The sequence below is a fragment of the Chiloscyllium punctatum genome, chromosome 32 (assembly GCF_047496795.1).
Source record: "Chiloscyllium punctatum isolate Juve2018m chromosome 32, sChiPun1.3, whole genome shotgun sequence".
Taxonomy (NCBI): Eukaryota; Metazoa; Chordata; class Chondrichthyes; order Orectolobiformes; family Hemiscylliidae; genus Chiloscyllium; species Chiloscyllium punctatum.
Window position 1 is genome coordinate 41719703 of NC_092770.1, and position 19561 is coordinate 41739263.

Genomic DNA, 19561 nt, shown 5'->3' on the forward strand with positions numbered 1-19561 from the left:
TGAAATTCAAAGTCTGCCTCAAAGGCTTCTCTGGATAATCTCCAGCCTTGAGAGAGATCATGGAATGTCACACTTGACCATCTGTGACAATGAAGATTCAAAGGGAAGGACTTCAAAATGAGAAAGATACTGCAATGTCTTGTGAGATACCTCAAGCTATGAACATGATGGGAATAAAAACAGCTGCCTGGGCAAAAGATACGCTTGTGTTTCTCCCTGGAGAATACACAAGAATGGGGGTTAAAGGCCAATTTCCACACTGGTCTATGTGCACTAATGGATGAAGGTGAGAAAACGCCTTGTCATCCCTGTGCTGTGGGTAAGAAGAAAGGAATGCTCTCTCTGTGCTGGAAATCAGGAAGCAAATGTAACTGCAGTTGAAAGGAAACAAGATGAAACCTTTCAGCTGACGTGAAAAGCCAAGAATCTCAAAATCAACTGCTTGCATGCCAACATCACCGTTATCAGTATCATCCATAACCACCATAGTATCTACAATGTCTACTCTTCATGGAACTCAGAAACTGATTATATGTCTTTTTTTAACTTGTATCCTTTTTGGACTTACCTCTCAGTTCTAATTTATATTTATGCATGTTGTGCTGTTATCTCTTCTTGACTTAGTAACTGATCAACTCAATCTTTTGTTAAGTCAAGAAGACTTGGTTAAATTGGTTCCTTTTAAAACAGTCATTTGATTTAAAAGTAAGGCATCCACAAGTAATGGGATCCTTTTTAAATTAGCCTTGTTGTGACGAACCAAGGACATGGGGTAAGTAAAGAAGGGGAGTGAGTTCATTCCTTCTCAGCTGGGGGCTTGGCAATTGGTGGTATCCCATCTAGTGCAGTAATTAAGTTGGAAACCTTGCCCAGAGACTGGTTGTAATATAATATATTTAAAAAGGAAACAAATAAAACAGGTGAATAAAGGCCAGTTAGCTTAATATGTTATTGGGATAATGTTAGAGCCTATTTAAAGTACATATTAGCAGAGGATTTAGAAATTCAAGCAGATTCAACATGACTTCATGAAGGGAAATCACGGCTTACAATTTTACTCATATTCTTTGAGGAGGTAACAAGCAAGATAGATAAAATGGAAGCAATGTAATATATTGGGATTTTCAGAGGGTTATTATTAAGATAACACAGGTTAAACTACTTAATAAGAGCCCAGTGGTATTAGAGGTAGTAAATTAATATGGCTACAGGATTGACTATCGAACAGAGACAGAAATTAGGGATAGAAGCGGACAACCTGGAACTAGTGCTGTGCTACAGGGACCAGTGTTGGGCTCCAACTAAATACAATATATTGACTTGGATAAGGAAAGTGAATATATCATAGCCAAAATTGTGGATGAAATAAGAATAGGTGGGAAGGTAAATGGTGAGGATGATACAAAGAGTCCGCAGATGGATATCAACAGGTTGAAGCAGGTACAGCAGAGATTTGCCAGAATGATATTGGGGTCAAATTATGAGGATCCATCTTCTGGGACAGACGTAGAAAATTGTTCCTGTTGAGGAAACCTCAAAGGGGCATAATCTTAAACTGAGAGCTCAGTCATTTAGATTTAGAAAGCAGTTTTTCACAAAAAGCGTAGTGGAAACACAGAACTCCCAAAACAATACAAATACTGAGTCAACGGAAAGTTTCATCATTGAAATCAATGAAGTTATAAAATAGGCTGGATAGGCCGGAACTTTTTCACTGGAGCTTAGGAGGTTGAGGGGTGACTACCACTTCCTCTGACAGTTCACTCCACACATGGACCATTCCCTATGGACATTTATAATATCATGAGAAGCATAGATAAAGTGAATAGCAAGGGTCTTTTCCCTTAGCAAGGGTGGGAGAGTTCAAAACTAGGGGGCATGTTGTTAAGGTGAGAGCAGTAAGTTCTAAACAGAACATGAGGAACAACTTCTTCACACAGAGAATAATTCGTATGTGGAATGAACTGCCAGATGAAATGACAGATGCAGGTGCAGTTACAACATTTAAAAGACATTTGGATAGGTACATGATAAGGAAAGCTTTAGAGGGATATGGACCAAATACAGGCAAATGGGACTAGTTTAGTTTAGGAACATGGTCGGCATATTCTAGTTGGACCGAAGGTCTGTTTCCATGCTGTATGACTTTATGACCCCATAAGAGGCTTTTTTATGGTGGGTATATAGAAAAATGTAACATTTTACTGTCACAGTGTGTGTCTTTTAGCCCTAACAATGTCCCAGCCTGAGGTCATCCTGATTCATTGGCTTGGCCTTCAGTCAAGTAAATCTTCACTAACATATTCAAATGCATCCTGCCTCCTCAAAGCTTGCAGGGCAGTTTCCATGATTGGGGAAGTCCAGTAATAGGAGTCACACTGGAATAAAGGATTGGCTGTTTATAATTGAGATAAAGAAAGATGTATTCAGTAATGAAAGTTGTGAATGTTTGGTAATGTCTATCCAGAGAGGTTAGGATGCTCAATCATTAATGATTTACACAGATAAATTTACTTGTGCTCATTGGAGAAATCTAGTGCTGAGGGGTTGGTTTAGAAACTTGGAATTGAGGTATGAGTCAGCAATGATCTTATTGAACAGTGGAATAGGCTTGAGAGGTCGAATGGCCTCCTTTTGTTCCTGTAGCATTAATATGGATGAGCGCATGGCATTGGGAGCAGGTGAGGAATTAAATCAGAAAATATCCTGAATGTGTCAGAATGCTGATTCTAATGTGCCAACTTGTAATTTTCATGGAGTTGGGGGAGTGGTGAGCAGGCAACCCGCTTTGAGGAGGCAGGATGCATTTTAACATGTTAGTGAAGATAGTACCCTCTGACCTAGTCTGCTTTACTTGGCTGAAGGCCAAGCCAATGAATCAGGATGACCTCAGGCTGGGACATTGTTAGGGCTAAAAGACATACACTGTGACAATAAAACTCTCAGAGAAAGTTTCTGTATATTACATCTAAACTCTGTTATCCTGCCTAGGAATTTCCCTTATTGGTTTTCAGACTTACCTTTTAATATATCTATCAATGTAATCAATGTTATTTCATGTTTTTAATTTTACATTCATATGGAACTATTTGAACTAAGTGAATTTAAACCCACTTTGTCCCTTGATTTCCACAGTAGCATCCATTCCTTTTTAGATGTTTGTAACTCTGGTTGCATGCTGCACATTTGTTCGTGCAGTCAAACTGCATATTAATACCATTAAGTTTATGTTGGAAGGATAATAAAGAAATTTGTTCTCTCAATAGAAATGTTTAAAATCAATTTCAAGGTAATTTCTGAGAGCTGAAAGTGTAATTTACAAATTCTAGTAACTAATAAATCCCCCTATTGTAATGAACAGTTCAAAGCTTTAATGAGAGCTTAGCTCACTTCACAAGTAGCTAACCTGTTTGGACCAAGAGAGCATTCCCAATTTCTGCTCTCTTCTTGCTGGGTGGTTCTGGTGAAAACAGCATCTGACATTTTTAACACCTCACTGAATCATCTACTTGCTACACAGGTACAAGGAGAAGGTTGTTTCTAAGCCATTGGAATAGGGTCAGGGTAAGAAGAGTTAAAAAGTCTTGGAGATAGCTTTCAGTTTTCTTGGAGATAGTTTTCAGGTAAGGGTTTGTGTTGAAAAGATGGAAGGTCAAAATGTTTGGAGGGTGTTTGTGAAGTATGAGTGCACAAGGGCAATAGGGAGATGGTGAATGTGAGTTTTGAATGTTTGAACAAGGAAGCTGCAGAAGGAGGAATGAGTGGTTCTGCAATGTATGTTGATGTGAACCCTACTGTGCTGGGGAATGCTGGACAAGCCAATGAATGGGGCTTTGGCATCTCAAAATCTTCTGCCATTCACCACAATCATTCTTATCCTTAGTGCACTCTTTCCAGGTTGGAGGCACCATAATCTTGCTGCTGATATCCTCAATAATTCCATCTACACCTGTTCGGTCAGAAAGCTTCTCATCTTCCTCTAGTCCTTCGCAAATATCATACTCCAATCCATCAGCTCTATAATAAGACCTCCAGCTTTCTGTGGTTTCAGCTGCCTGAAATATCCAAGTGCAGATGAACTTTTCTTAGCCATGCCATAACCCCTTAAATTAGACATTTTCCTTCGATAAAAGGGATGTTTCATTTCTGATAGTTTGAGAGTTGGGCAGTGATGATTGGAATGTTCTGGTAAACAGCAGCCAGTGGGCTATCTGCTCAGAGTTAGGTTACAAGCCTGATGAAGCTACCAACATACAGCAAAGAATCTCACCAGCAATTGACCAAGATTTTCAAATTGATTTCTCAGACAAACTGTTCTCATTAAAAGAAAGAACCTGTTAAAGCTCTGAGTGGTTCTGTGATGAGATTTGTCACTGAATTGGACCACTGTGGCCGCTACAAAGGTAAAGGAGCTGAGTGGTTATTATTCAGGTGTAGTGACAAGGGTCAGGGGGGCAGTGACCCTTGCACAGAAAATGCAGCATTTTAGCATGAGTACTGCAATGTCTGTATTCATAACAACATTGACAGTCAGAGTAGCCGCACTCATGGAGAATCACTCAAGGTAGACAAGGTAGTGCATGCTGCCCTATACTGACATCACTGCCAGTTGCATCAGCATTGATTGAAGCCTCAGCTTGTGGCTGAATGGTACACTACAATGCAGCCATTTGTTTTCCTGCTTTTGGTGAGAATGAACAGTTGGAGATTAAGCTCATGATTGGTCTCCACATGCAGGGGGGTTGGGAATGAGCTATCAGATACTTTGAGGTAAAGGCTCTTGGAGGGCATAAGGCTTGCAGGAGGGGTTGGGCACTGACTAGGGAGAGAAAAGGGCACCTCAAAGATCAGCAAAGCAGCCCATGTGGGGAGTCGCAGGAGATTGGGAAGATATTAAACGAGTATTTTGTATCAGTGTTGACTGTACAGAAGGACATGGAAGATATGGAATATGGCGAAAGAGATGGTGACATCTTGAAAAATGTCCATATTGCAGAGGAGGAGGTGCTGTTTGTCTTGAAACACATAAAAGTTGACAAATCACCAGGACCTGATCAGGTGTACCGTAGAACTCTGTAAGAAGGTAGGGAAGTGATGACTGGGCATCTTGCTGAGATACTTATGTCATCGATAGTTACAGGAGAGGTGCTGGAAGACTGGAGGTTGGCTAACGTGGTGCCACTGTTTAAAAGATGGTAAGGAAAAGCCAGGTAACTATAGACCGGTGAGCCTGACATCAGTGGTGGGCAAGTTGTTGGAGGGAATCCTGAGGGACAGGGTGTACCTGTATTTGGAAAGGCAAGGACTGATTAGGGATCGTTCACATGACTTTGTGCGTAGGAAATTATGTCTCACAAACTTGATTGAGTTTTTTGAAGAAGCAACAGAGGATTGCTGAAAGCAGATCAGTAAATATGATCTATATGGACTTCATATAAGGCGTTTAATATGGTTCCTTGCGGTAGACTGGTTAGCAAGTTTACATCCCATGGAATATAAGAAGGACTAGCCATTTGGATACAGAACTGGCTCAAAGCTGGACGACAGGGTGGTGGTGGAGGGTTGCCTTTCAAGTGGAGGCCTGGGACCAATGGTGTGTCACCAGGAACAGTGCTGGATCCACTGTTTTTCATCATTTATATAAATGATTTGGATGTGAACATAGGAATTATAGTTAGTAAGTTTGGAGGTGACACTAAAATTGGAGGGAATAGTGGACAGCAAAGAAGGTTACCTCAGAGTACAAAGGGATCTTAATCAGATGGGACAATGTGCTAAGGACTGGCAGATGGAGTTTAAATTAGATAAATACAAGGTGCTACATTTTGGAAAAGCTAATCAGATCAGGACTTATACTCTGAACTATAAGGTCCTGGGGAGTTTTGCTGAACAAAGAGATCTTGGAGTGTTGGTTCATAATTCCCTGAAAGTAGAGTCACAGGTAGATAGGATAATGAAGAATCTGGATTAGTGGTACTGGAAGAGCACAGCAGTTCAGGCAGCATCCAAGTAGCTTCGAAATCAACTTTTTGGGCAAAATAATGAAGAAGGCATTTGGTATGCTTTCCTGTATTGGTCAGAGTATTGGGTATAGGAGTTGGGAGGTCATATTGCAGCTGTACAGGACTTTGGTTAGGCCACTTTTGGAATACTGCATGCAATTCTGGTCTCCTTCCTATCGGAAGGATGTTGTGAAACTTGAAAGGGTTCAGAAAGATTTATAAGGATGTTGCCAGGGTTGGAGGATTTGAGCTATAGGGAGAGGCTGAATAGGCTGGGGCCTTTTTTCCTGATGCATTGGAGGCTGAAAGGTCACTTTATAGAGGTTTATAAAATCTTGGATGGGCATGGATAGGGTAAATAGACAAGGTCTTTTCCCTGGGTTGGGAGAGTCCAGAACTTGAGGGCATAGGTTTAGGGTGAGAGAGAAAGATATAAAAGGAACCCAAGGGGCAACATTTTCACAAAGATAATGGTACATGTATGGAATGAGCTGTCAGAGGAACTGGTGGAGGCTGGTACAATTGCAGCATTTAAAAGGCTTTTGAGGAAGCATTTCGAGGGATATGGGCCAAGTGCTGGTAAATGGAACTAGATTGGATTGGAATATCTGGTCGGCATGGACAAGTTGGACGGAAGGGTCTGTTTCCATGCTGTACATCTCTATGACTCTAAGACTCTACCTGCTGCCAAATGATACATTGCTAGTTACATACATTCTGTATGTACATACACATGTTCCTGACACTTTTTCTATTAATACAACACTCTCCGCCTTCCTCTTCCACTAACAACAGTCGGTTTTATAATGCAATGCCTGAGATATTGGATAAATTCACCCTGAATCGAAAAATCTCCCATGAGGTATCATTCGCAGTGAAGAGCAATCAGAGAAAGGTTGCCTCTGGAAATAGAATGGTGAGGAGCTGTTCCTTCAAGCACAGGCTGGTCTTCTAGTGTGTTTGCTGCTGATTGGCTCCCTAAGAGGGAGGGGTAGGGATTGTACAAAGTGGGAAGTGAAGCTGCCAGGTCAGGATGCATAGTGCTGGGAACCGGGGAGCGTGGCTTGGTGGCTGAAGTAAAATTGAAGCTGCAAAGTTGCAGCGAAGATTTGCAAAGGGTGCAGTGGAGAGAGAGGAACTGCAAAGGGAGGAGCTGTAAAGGTTGGGTGAGGGAGACTGAAAATATAGAAGAGGTGCTATAAGGGGAATTGAGGATCTACAGAAAACAGGGTCTACAAAGGGAGAAAAAACATCTTAAACTTTCAGTAGAGCAATATTCAGCTAACTGGAAGTGCAAAAACTGCACTAAGGAAATCCTTGCAAATTAATGTGAAGTCTTAGTTTAAAACTGCTGGAGTGCGGGGAGTACTATACGAATGGAAAATGTAGTGGATGCTATTGAAATGAACACTTATATAATATTTCAATTTCTTAAATTTAAGGTTGATCAGTTTTATTTAGTAAAGGTTTGTATTTATGTGTTATTTCACCTCAAATCTTCTTACATAGTATGAATTATTTTAAGTACTGTGGCTGTGTTTCAGGCAAACATAAATCCATTTAACAATGACCTTACCCATCTATGGAACATGTTTAGTGCAATAGCTATTTGTGCATAGAACTGTGTTAGTCATAGATTTGAACATAAAGCATTTGTTGCTATCTTATGTCTGTCGTCTTGTGCCTATTTAAATGCTGTTGTGTCAAGGAAATTAACACATTTCTGTGTTTTGTCGCTTAAACTTAACAGAGTGGTGATGGTTATTGGGGATATTAATGAGTTTTTCTAATTTGGCTTCTCTGTGAGCTTGAACTCCCCATGTATAAGCACGAATATAGAAGACTATAGAGTCCCAGAGTTTTACAACATGGAAGAAGTCCTTCAGCTCATCGTATTCATTGAGCAAATTGTATCCATTTTCCAGTACTTGGCTCATAGCTTCAAATACAATGATGTTTCAAGTGTTCATCTTGATACATCTAAAATGTTACGATAAATTCTGCTTCCAGTGAGTTCCAGATACCTGTTATCTACTGGATGAAAGATTCTTCCTCAAATCCCCTCTCAAACTCTTGCTCCTTACCATAAACCTGGTTAAGAATCCTCTACTAATGGGAAAATTTCTTTCTATTGATACTACTTAATACCCATCATAATCTTTATACCTCAATCAAGCGGCACAGTACCTCAGTGTTTAGCACTGCTGGCTCACAAACAGGTAATGGACCCAGCACTGAATGCAGGCTTCATGTCACAAAAGAAATGTTTCACCATCACTCCCTGTTTCCTGCTATTAAGTCAATTTTGGATTCACTTTGCCAAATTCCCCCGGATCTCATAGCTGTCACCTTCTTGACCAGTCCCACACTCAAAATCTTGTCAAAAGCCCAATGCATCCCCTTGCCTACAGATCAAGTCACCTCCACAAAAAGTTCAATCAAACCTGTTAGATATGATCGCCCTCTGACAAAGTCATGTTGATTGTTCTTGATCAATTCATGTCTCTCCCAAGTGGAGATTCATTCTGTACTTCAGAACATTTTGTGAAATTTCCCTATCACTGATGTTCAACTCAATCACATGTCATTCCTTGATTTATCAACACTACCCTTCTTGCATAATGATACCGCATTTGTTGTCCTCCAGTCCTCTTGCACTTCTCCTGTAGCCAGACAGGACTGAAAAATTAATGTCAGGGCCCTTGCAATCTCACTCCTTACTTCTCCACAGCAACTTGGGATAAATCGCATTTGGACCTGAGGAGTTATTAAGTTTTAAGCCTGCCAAAACTAACAATCCCTCCTCCAACTCAACTATAACTCAGTATATCTCACTCTTCTTTTGATTTCTATACCTACATCTTGCTTCATACAGTGAACAGAGATGCAAAGTATTCATTCAAAATCTCATCTACATCTTCTGGCTGCACACAATTTGCCACATTGGTCTACAATGGGACCAACCCTATCCCTGGTTACCCTCTTGTTCCTAATATACTTATAAAAAGTCTTTGAATTTTCTTTTACCTGCTGAGGGGTGACCTTATCAAGGTTTATAAAATCATGAGGGGCATGGATAGGGTGAATAGACAAGGTCAATTCCCTGGGGGGAAGGGGGTGGGAGTCCAGAACTAGAGTGCATAAGTTTAGGGTGAGAGGGGAAAGATATAAAAGGGACCTAAGGGGCAACTTTTTCATGCAGAAGGTGGTGCCAGAGGAAGTGGGGGAGGCTGGTACAATTACAGCATTTAAAAGGCAGCATTTAAAACTGAATGAGTATATGAATAGGAAGGGTTTACAGCGATATGGGCCAAGTGCTGGCAAATGGGACTAGATTAATTTAGGATATTTGATTGGCATGGACGAGTTGGACCGAAGGGTCTGTTTCGTGCTATAGATCTCTATAACTATGTTTCTTCATAGCCCTTCTTCACTTTCCTAGTTTCTTTTTTTAAGTAACCCCTAGCAATTTCAATGGGCCACTAGGGCTTCTGATGTTCTGAGCCCTCAGTATATATCATAAACTACTTTATTTTTCCTTATTTCCTTATATATTCCTCACTGTTCAGGATTCTTTGGAATTGTTAGTTCCATTTCATCTTTACCAGAATATGTTGGCCCTACAGTTTTGTTTTGAAAGACTTCACTGCCTCACGTAGATTTTCCTACAGATAGATGCTCCCAGTCCATTCAGCCCAGATCATATCGCACCATATTAAAATCAGCCTGCTCCCAATTCAGAATCTTTACTTCCAGTCCACATTACCTTAAATCTTACCCATTTATTATAACTGTATGGTTACTCAAGTGGCTACATCATCATATGAAGAAGTGAGTGAAGCTGAAAAAAGGAGCCCCTGAAAATCAAAAAGTAGCCTTTGAGAAATTGTAAGAGGACTACAAGGAAATTTTAAAAAGTAAGAGTTTAAGCCCTGCTACATCCATGTTGTGAAGGACACAGTGAATCATTATTATCTGGGAGATCCTTGCTGGGCCAGAGAGAAGTGAATTTTCAGGTATTTACAGGCAGTGGACCCTTATGATCAGGAAGCCAACAGCTTGCTTTATTGTTGCCCCAATGGTGACATGGCCCTTTTGTAGCTCTCTTGTGTCCCTGTGGCAGGATTCCTCACTGGAATCATCAATCACGTGTTCACTGAGTGTTCATTTTCTACCCAGAGCCAACCACTGAGGCTATTTAGTGGGAGACAGGAGTTGCACAACCTGAGACTGCCAAGGTATGATTGATGATTTATTGTCTCCTGTATTTTACAGTGAATAATTCAGTAAAACACAGTGAAAAGCTTCAACAGTTGCCACAATCCAGCACCATTTCAAATAGTTCAACAATAACACTGATAAAAGATATAATTGAAAGAGGGTCCTGAGCCACCTCGCACCCCTCGTCCACTGTCTCCCCACCGCCTGTGTGGACCCATCAAAGTAGATGTTGCCACTCTTTAGGTGCCATCTCTTTACCGCTGGGCCCACCACCGATGCCAGGTCCTGTGCTGAACTTACACTCACCCTGCAATAAGGAGTCCCCAGTTCTGCTGCCATCAAAATGATGCCTGGAGTCCCAGCTTTGGGACTATAAAACCTGTGTCAAGAACCTCCTTCGAACTGCAGCCCTGGCCAGTTGCATTTGGCTGTAGAGAAAGCAGCTGTGTGCTGTAGTTACTGAGCTGGAGCAAGTTGCTGCTTCTCCTCTGAGGCCCAACCAACTTCAAGGGAAGTAGACCTCATGTCACAGGGAAGTTTTGCAGGCAGTAATGAGAGACGACTCTTGGATATATCCAGGGTACTTGCAATAAATTGAACAGATTTGCTATTCACAGCAAAATCAATGATTTCAGGCTGAAGAAAACACTCCTGTCAGTGCAAGCCTTTTTTCAAGGTTGACTACAGATCTGAAAAGTTAGATTGGAAGCGGAAGAACAGGATGACTACAGATCTGTCAATTTCACCTTATATAATGCTAATATCATGCGAATTTCATGCGACAGTTGCTTGTTACGATGCCCTTGCTTTTTATGACCTTGCAAGTTGTATACACAGCATGTAAAGCAGGCACTCTCATAAAGAGGAATTCCAGGCTTAAAAAGGGTGCATAAGGGTGACATTTCCAACCCAACATCTTGTCCCAAAGATTTCCCATCCATTCATCCCAAATCCACTTCCAAAAACATGGGAAATTCTGCCAATCATAACCATACTGCTAAAGATGAAAAATGAGCCCTAAGCCACATATACTTTATATGTATAAATATAAGATGTTAAAACTGTATACCTACTACAAACACCATCAAAGGCCAAGATTATAACTGCCAGGAGCTTGTGTGGGGATGTTATTTTCCCAATGGTGTAATGATAGGCGGCGAGTTAAATCCTGCCAACAGGCACAATACCAGTTTCAGGCAGGAACACAATGCTCAGATACCTTCCACTACAACTTTGGCACATCTTGAGATGTGGATGATATTTGATCACTTAATTTAAGGAATTAAGATTGTGCTACAGCTTTATAGTAAAGAACAACTGAGTCTGTGCATTCTGGATAAATTTAAAGAGAAGGACAGAACAGATTAAAGCATGAGACATTGAATAATATAGAGAGAAAAATACTAATACAAAGAACCAAGTTTAAGAATCCGAGATGTGGAATCAGAAAAATGCAAAGAAATGAGAATAAAATTAAAATAATGGAAGACTGAATGAATGATTATGCAAAAGACTGATGCATCCTTTACTACATCATGTGAATAGACCTAAGCAAAAATGCGTAGGGAAAAATACGACAATGTTCTGCTTTAACCAAGCACAAGACTGGTCAATAGAATTTAGTGGTGGTTTATATTCAGTACAAAATCCGGAAAATCTGTGACCTAGCAGATTTCAGTCTGTTGGAGAGACAGGTTTTTAAGATGAAGTTTCTATCCATTTATTTCATTTTATCTTCTCATATTGCTACCCTGTAGCTTTACCACAAACTAGATAGACTAATTCAATTCACTAACTAATGAGTTGACCATTGTACCTGAATTTGTGTCCCTCAAGTAGAAAATAAAGCAGCCTGACCTGCTGGAGATCCTGGTTTGGTTCGGATGTCAAGCTGAGCTCCATTATTCTTTGAGGAAGGGGTTTTTGCCCCCTGTTGTTTTTCCAGCTCCCCTGTAGTAGGAATTTAAAATGAACCATGAATTTGTTATGAATTTAAATACAACTATTTTACTTGTAGATTTTCAAATAAATTATAACCTACAACTTCTTAAATTACTTGCTAGATATGCAAAGCCACTGAAAAAAAAATCCACAACAACATTTTCCCCTCTGATTTTTTTAAAAATTGAAAACAGAATTGTCCTCTAGGTTAAAAGTGATGGGTTAAATCTGGCCTGCCAACCTGCTGGCAATTTATTCCCTTCTTCTAGATTCTATGCAGCAGATGAAAATAACTTTGAACTAAGATTTTGATTATAACCTTATACCAAGTAAAATGAAAACACAGTCAAGTGATAAATAAAGGCCATATTCCAATAAGTGCAATCTGTTCGAATCCTCCATCAGGCTGTCCCTTGAACTATTGCCCATTACCAGTTAAACAAGACGGACATCCTGACCTAATGGAGACAGAACAGCAGCTATGTGGGAGATTACATAGAAGCAGAGTGAACAAAATAATCAGATGTTTTTTTTCAAGAATGGAAAATTGAATGAGTGTCAACTGTGATTGTGCTTTGCTACTTGCACCTAACAATTTATTTTCAACTCTACAAAAATAGTATTAAAATTGGAACAGTTTGAATAAGAAATGTTGATTGAACCAGTTTTTTTGTGTCAGGATGAAAAAAAACTTAGTGTCTTTTCAATTATAATCATTGCACATGTAAGCACTAGTAACTCAATGCATTTTAAAATGACTTACAGCAGTTTCTCACAGTTGTAAAAACTAACTAATAAAGCTTGCATGGGAAATAAATTATTCAAACAGAGCCCTTCATTTCTTTGATTTTTGTAAGAAAGACCTGGTAATATTTGGCAATGCAATCCATGCAAAAAATAGAGGGTATTCCATCTGTGCATTATGGTCTAGGAGAAAGGACTGGATCAGATCCTGGAGATCAGAGTCGAGAGTGTGGTGCTGGAAAAGCACAGCCAATCAGGCAGCATCCAAGGAGCAGGAGAATCAACGTTTTGGGCATAAGCCCTTCATCAGGAATGATCAAGGGCTTATGCCCAAAATGTAGATTCTCCTGTTCCTCAGATGCTGCCTGACCTTTCCCAGCACCACACTCACGACTGCGTGTTATGAACTCTCAGGACAATGGCCTTTTCTGAACTGTGCCTTCATTGAAACTGGCTGCAAGATGACAGACCCAATCAGCACCTCATAGTAGAGGTCACATGACTACAGTAAGCCAGCAGACACATTGGTACAGGTAACATTTCCAGCTCAAGTATATTACTTTTCATACAAAGAAAAACAAGACATGCATTACTATGTAGACTGCAAGTTATGCAATATACACAGGACTTGTCTGATTCATTAGCAGTCATTCTTATCTGTTTCTGCATATACATTGCATGGAGAGCTTTTAAATCATGTTTGTCTGTTAATGATACAATGTGGATTGTCACTAGCTGCTCATCTGGGTGATCTTTCCTCTCCAGGGAATGCCATTCACGTGTGATGGTACCTGTTGTTGGGGTGCTATAGACCTTGGGGTCTGATGGTTGATCTGTGGATTGTGCTGGTGGTCAGTTCACACCATCCTGATCAGTTGTCTGCAGTTAGAGAACAGCTTCTCCAGTTATGCACATGTGCCTATGGTTGTGATGCTACATATGATCAAGGTGAGAACTGATATACACAGGCCCCAAGTTGTGACTTGGGTTCATTCTTGTTGACAGCATTGAGGGTTTGAATCTTGACTGGCTCTTCAATGCTCATCTCTAGAAATGGTTTAGCAGGTCTTATGTGGCTCAATATCAAAAATGCTCCTCTGAAGTGTCTTGGGCCATTTTACTACATGAACAGTTCAATGGAAACAGCCCTTCAAGATCAACGCCAATGCCATCATTTTTTTTTTCATTTCTGTGTGTAATCTTCTCACAAATTTATTAAAAACAGGAAAGTTTGGTTCCACTCGGACGATACTCACGAGTCAGACACAAATTATTCACTGGCTTGTTTCTGAAGTAAAATCCTTTTTAACATGAAATTGCCTGATTTCCCTGGTAGGACAACTATTAAGTATTCTCTCTTGGCATTTTGTTCACTTCTCTGATAATGATGTACAGTAACAGTGACATGTTGATAATGACTCTTGTTCCTGCCTGGAAGTATCCACAAGCATTGAAATGGAGGGCCACATTGATCATCATAGGAACTGGCAGCACAATCCTTGCCCCACTGAGCAATTGAAATAGGAGATGGAACACTGCTCCTAGCTTTGTTTGGACAAGTTGTCAAAGGAGCCTTAGCAGGTTGCTGCTGTGCCTCTTGCAGATGCTAGGTATTGCGGCCATTTTGTGACATGGGTGAATGTTGAAGAAGGTGGATGGAGTATCAATAAAGTGAGTTTGCTTCCCCTGGATGATGTTCAGGGGATGATATCTTGGGGTTGCACACATTTGGGCGAATAGACAGTATTCTATCAAACTCCTCACTTGTGGCTTGTAGCTACTAAGGGTGTCCAGTACGTGAGTTATTCAATGCAGAATTCCCATCATCTGCACTGCTCTTGTAGCCACAGCATTTATATGTGTGGTCTAGTTAAGTTTCCAAAGCTTCAAATTCTGCCATCTAAAAGGACAAGAGCAGAGGGAAGCAGGTGCACAGGAATGTCTCTCCCTGCAAATTCCTCTCCAAATGGTGAGGTGTTTGGGCAGAAAACAGTAGGGAAATGACCCTCATGCAGCAAAATGTACGTGTAGCTAGAATGTTTAAGAGGCAGCATTGACAGAAGCTGTGAGGTCCAGAATAACGGGTTTGTACACAAAATTGGCATGAGACGCTTCTAGCATGCTTGATAGATTCCAGTGCCAGCATCTTATAACGATGAGATGCCAGCATCTTTTACAGGCCAGGTGCAGTTCCACCATCATTTGACAAACTCTGAACCTCTGCTGTATTTACACCAACAGTGTGTCAAACCAAATGCTACAGTTGATGACTTTTAATAAATTCTCAATACCATTTATTGACCCTTAAGTGTCTTTTGTATGACCCATACATCTGGTAGTTTGGAGATAAAGACTAACAGAAGTCAGCAAATATAACGATGCTTCCATTTTCATTCTGCCAAATTTCTGTGGTTTAAAATGTATCATAAGAGATTGTTTGGCTGAAATGTAGGCATACATTGGTACATGGGCTTGCACAGTTTATGGTGAGAAATTGTTTGAAATGTTAAAACCACACCTCTCCACACACTTGTGCAAACAATTCTGGTGTCAAACATTTAGACAAGTTTCACCGTAACTATGTGACAGTCACAGCTTGCTGTCTTTAATCACATTTCTGTTTTTGACATGAGATGACACCTCAGGTACATTGCTGACTCACAGCTGAAAATTTGTCCAATTTCTCAGTCTATGATTCATTGGTACTGTAAATAGTATAAAGTTCCAAATATACTTTACAGACATCAAAACATTACCACAAAACAGTGATAACAAACAGGTCTCACATCAAAACAATCTTGTGAATGTTGAACATGGCAGTGACTAACATCCAGAAGGAATTAAAAATAATCTCTCAGTGATAAATTAGGAGAATTAAAATTCAATCTGTATCTTCTTTCAGGAGTAAGTGGGAACATTACATAATTTTATTTTTATTTATGAGGAAGTTTTGATACAATATCTATACAAGCAGATCTTTTAAATATCAAACAGCTAAATAAAGGTTCATGCACTTTGGTACAAACATTTATTAACTCCATCTCATAATAAAAAACTTCAGATCATGAATCCCTCAAGCCTGTTCTGCCAGTCTATCAGATCAGGCTGAGCTATATCTTGATTCTGTTAATCTCTCTTTGCTCCATATCCCTTGATGCCCTTAAGTAAACGAAGATTTATCCATCTCACTATAAAAAATGTCTATTGACACAGCTGAAACTTTTCCCAATTTCTCAGTCTATAATTTATTGGTACTGTAGTATAAAACTGCAAACATAATTTACAGACAAAACAATACCACAAATTCTGAATTTGTTCCAGATTTACACTACCCTTTTTGTGAATAGGTTCTTAATCAATCACTTGACTTGTAAATGGATAAGATGTAATTTTTATGATAATGCCCACTTCTTTCAAATTCCCCACCAGAGGAAATACCTACTTTATAATTTTAGACATCTCAATTTGATCATTCCTCAACAATTTAAGTATAAAGAAAACAAGTTTATGCAACCTGTCATCATAATTTAGTTCCATTCTAATAAATCTGCACTGTATCCTCTCCAATGCCAATATATCTTTTCTGAGGATTGGTGTCCAAAACTGATGCACCAGGTACAACTAATGTCATCATTCAACTTTTTTTATTCCATCTGCCTCAAACATAAAGATTAAATTTCCCTTAGCTATTTTTGATTACATTTTGTATGCATGCACCAGCTTTAAGTGACCTCAACAGATTGGGGCTTCAGCTTTTCACGGTATTGATAAATGACTGAGACATAGGAATAAAGAACTATAAATCCAAATTTGATGGAGGCACTAAGTTAAATGGCAGAGTAGATGAGAGAACGTTGCAAAGAGGACGGTCAAAGATTAGATGGGGAAACTGTGGGCGATGAAGTTCAATGTGGAGCAATGCAAGGCCATTCAACATGAACGTGAGAAAGAGAGATCAGGGCATTTTCTGAAGGGCAAGAAGCTAGGAACTATGGAGGAGCAATGAAACTAAGGGGCACAAATACAGAACCACAAATCTAGTGAACAGGTATATTAAACAAAAGACTAGTGAAATATTAGCTTTTATTCCAAGAGGACAGGAATAGAAAGGGGAGTCATCTGCAACTATAATGTACAATTTGCCTGCAGCAGGGTATTTGTATCTAATGCATCGATGCAATGCCTATGTTAGTTGTTAGCTCATCGAACATAAAAACTAGACATGGTTAATGTGGTCTTGAAAGATTCAAAGTCATTTATTACAGCTCCTGACATATACACATATGACAGGCACATGCACTTCAGATCTGGGCTAACTTTAAGTTATGCAGTTAGTAACAGTAGCAAAATTTTATCAGCATGTCTTCAAGTTGCATCAAGTGGCCCTGGTTAAGATGAAGTGTGAAACCTTGTAAATTTCAAGTCGTGTATAATGATGATATCATGAGCATATCTTTTAAAAGTGTACTGCATATGAACTGTGAGGCATCACACAACAGGGAGGAAGAATAGCAATAGTTGTAACCAGTCTGGTTGGTCCCCATTTAGAATTCTGCAATAATTTCTGGTCAATGCACCTTAGAAAGAATATATTGCCTTCTTAGAAGTGCAATGCAGATTCATCAGAGTGATACTAGGGATAGAAGCCTCAAGGGCTACATATCAGAACAGGTTACATTTTGTGTAGGTCTATATTCCCTCAGCAGATCAAGACTAGGGAGTGATGTGATGCAGGTGGTTAAAGGAGATGATAGAGTGGGTAGAGAGAAACCATCATTTTTTTTTGGGGGGGGTGGACTGTAGAACAAGGTGGCTTCACCTAAAGAGCTAGGTAGTGAGGTGTACTGTCAGAAGGCAATCCCTTATATAAAGAACAGTGGAAATTTTGAACTCTTTCATTAACAGGCTGCCGAGGCTGGTGATCAGTTAAAGGTTTAATTCCTGAGGTTCTTCTATTTTTATGAGGCATTAAGTATTAAGGTTCCAGAACTAGGATGGGTGAATGGAGTTAAGATACATCTCAGCACTATTTGGCCTGTTGGAACATGCTTGAGGGACTGATTGACCTACTACTATTCCTGTCATCCTTTGGGAAGTATAGAGGATATATACAATATATCACACTACATGCAGTTTAATTTCTATTTAGTTTTACCATGGGAGAAAATTGTAAACTCTATGATATATACTTTTAAAGGAAATAAGAAAGAGTAACTTTTAAAATACTGGTAGAATATTCTGATATAAATTTTCCTTGAGCAGTAGCAAAATTTTATCAGCAGGTCTTCAAGTTACATCAAGTGACTCTTGTTAAGATGAAGTGTGAGACCTCACAACTTTCAGATCACGTGTAATAATGATATCATTGTTTTACCTGATGCGGCAATGCATATGCGATATCCTGCAGCATAAGAAACTGGGCATGGATATCATGCCATTGATGATCCCAACTGACATTTGTTACAGCCAGCTATTATATACAAACATTACATTCACCGGTACATTGACGTCTGGGCTAGTATTAAGCTATGCAGAGGGGCATGCTTTCAGTGATCCCAGGGAATGATAAGAGTCAAGATCGTTATACCCTCAGGTCACATGCTCTAATATCGTAATGGTATCATGACCATATCTCGTAAAGGTTTACTGAGATGGATATGGAACACAGCATATTCCATTTATCACACATCAGTTAAAAATATTTGTATTCTATAAAATAATGTGACAGTACAATGTTGTCAAAAGATACTGCATTTGTTAAAAATGTTTTGTGAGCAGATGGCTTTTATAATGCTGTGATGTGAGTATTAAAAGTAGCATTGAACTTTGAATGTAACGTGCTGTATACAATGTGCTTATTGCTTTTTTGTATTTCTTAGCTTTGAATAATTCTACCAGACAACCTGCTTCTCCTGCACTATGTGTGTTCCACACTCTCCTCCAGCATTCTATCCATCTGTACTAATGGACTAGAACAGAAATTGCTGGAAAAGCTCAGCAGGTCAGGCAGCATCTGTGGAGAGAAATTAGAGCTAGCATTTCAGATCTAGTGACCCTTCCTCTGAACTTAATTCTGAGCTATTTTCAGTACAGTCAAAAAACCCTTACAAATATTGCAATTTTGAAACCAAACTATGGTTTGGTTTCAAAATGGTAAATACACACTCAATGAATTTTTAATAACTAAAGAAATATAACCTCACACAATTTTCTGCAGTATTATGGAACTTCAGGAACAAAGAAGTTGTGAGTCCAAAATCAATCATTACACAGCTGAAGAACAAAAGCTTTCTGTTTACCAACTGCACCCAGTTGACAGATCAATGTATTTGCAGCAGAAACAATCAGAGGAAATGTGGCTACTCACAATCAATTCGTATTTGTTCCATCTCTGTCACCTCTGCTATTGATTCCTTCAGCTCCTCCACAAACTTCTGTAGTTCCTCTGAACTCTGTGCACAGAAACTCAGTGCCTGCTTCTTCTCCGAGCCAGAAGCAGATGATATAAGAGTGATCCCATGAGGATAAACTAACAGAGAAAAATTACATCCATTAGCACAAGTAAATAACCTTATCAGATTCTTATGATTAGCTTGCTCTGTGCATCTTCTGAGTAGATGAGTGCATCAGAAACAATTAATCTTGACTTGCAC

At 39.5% G+C, this 19561-nt stretch overlaps 1 protein-coding gene across 3 annotated transcripts in view; it reads right to left on the bottom strand.

Moving 5' to 3' along the window:
- Nucleotides 1–19561, bottom strand: part of LOC140458097 (IQ motif and SEC7 domain-containing protein 3-like) — a 401191-nt gene that overhangs the window by 61733 nt on the left and 319897 nt on the right. For all 3 annotated transcript variants that reach the window (XM_072552166.1, XM_072552168.1, XM_072552167.1), the window contains exons 11-12: nt 19276–19437; nt 12081–12173 (exon numbers count right to left, since the gene is read on the bottom strand). In XM_072552166.1, the coding sequence (XP_072408267.1) occupies nt 12081–12173; nt 19276–19437 (255 nt within the window). The remainder of the gene's footprint in view (nt 1–12080; nt 12174–19275; nt 19438–19561) is intronic.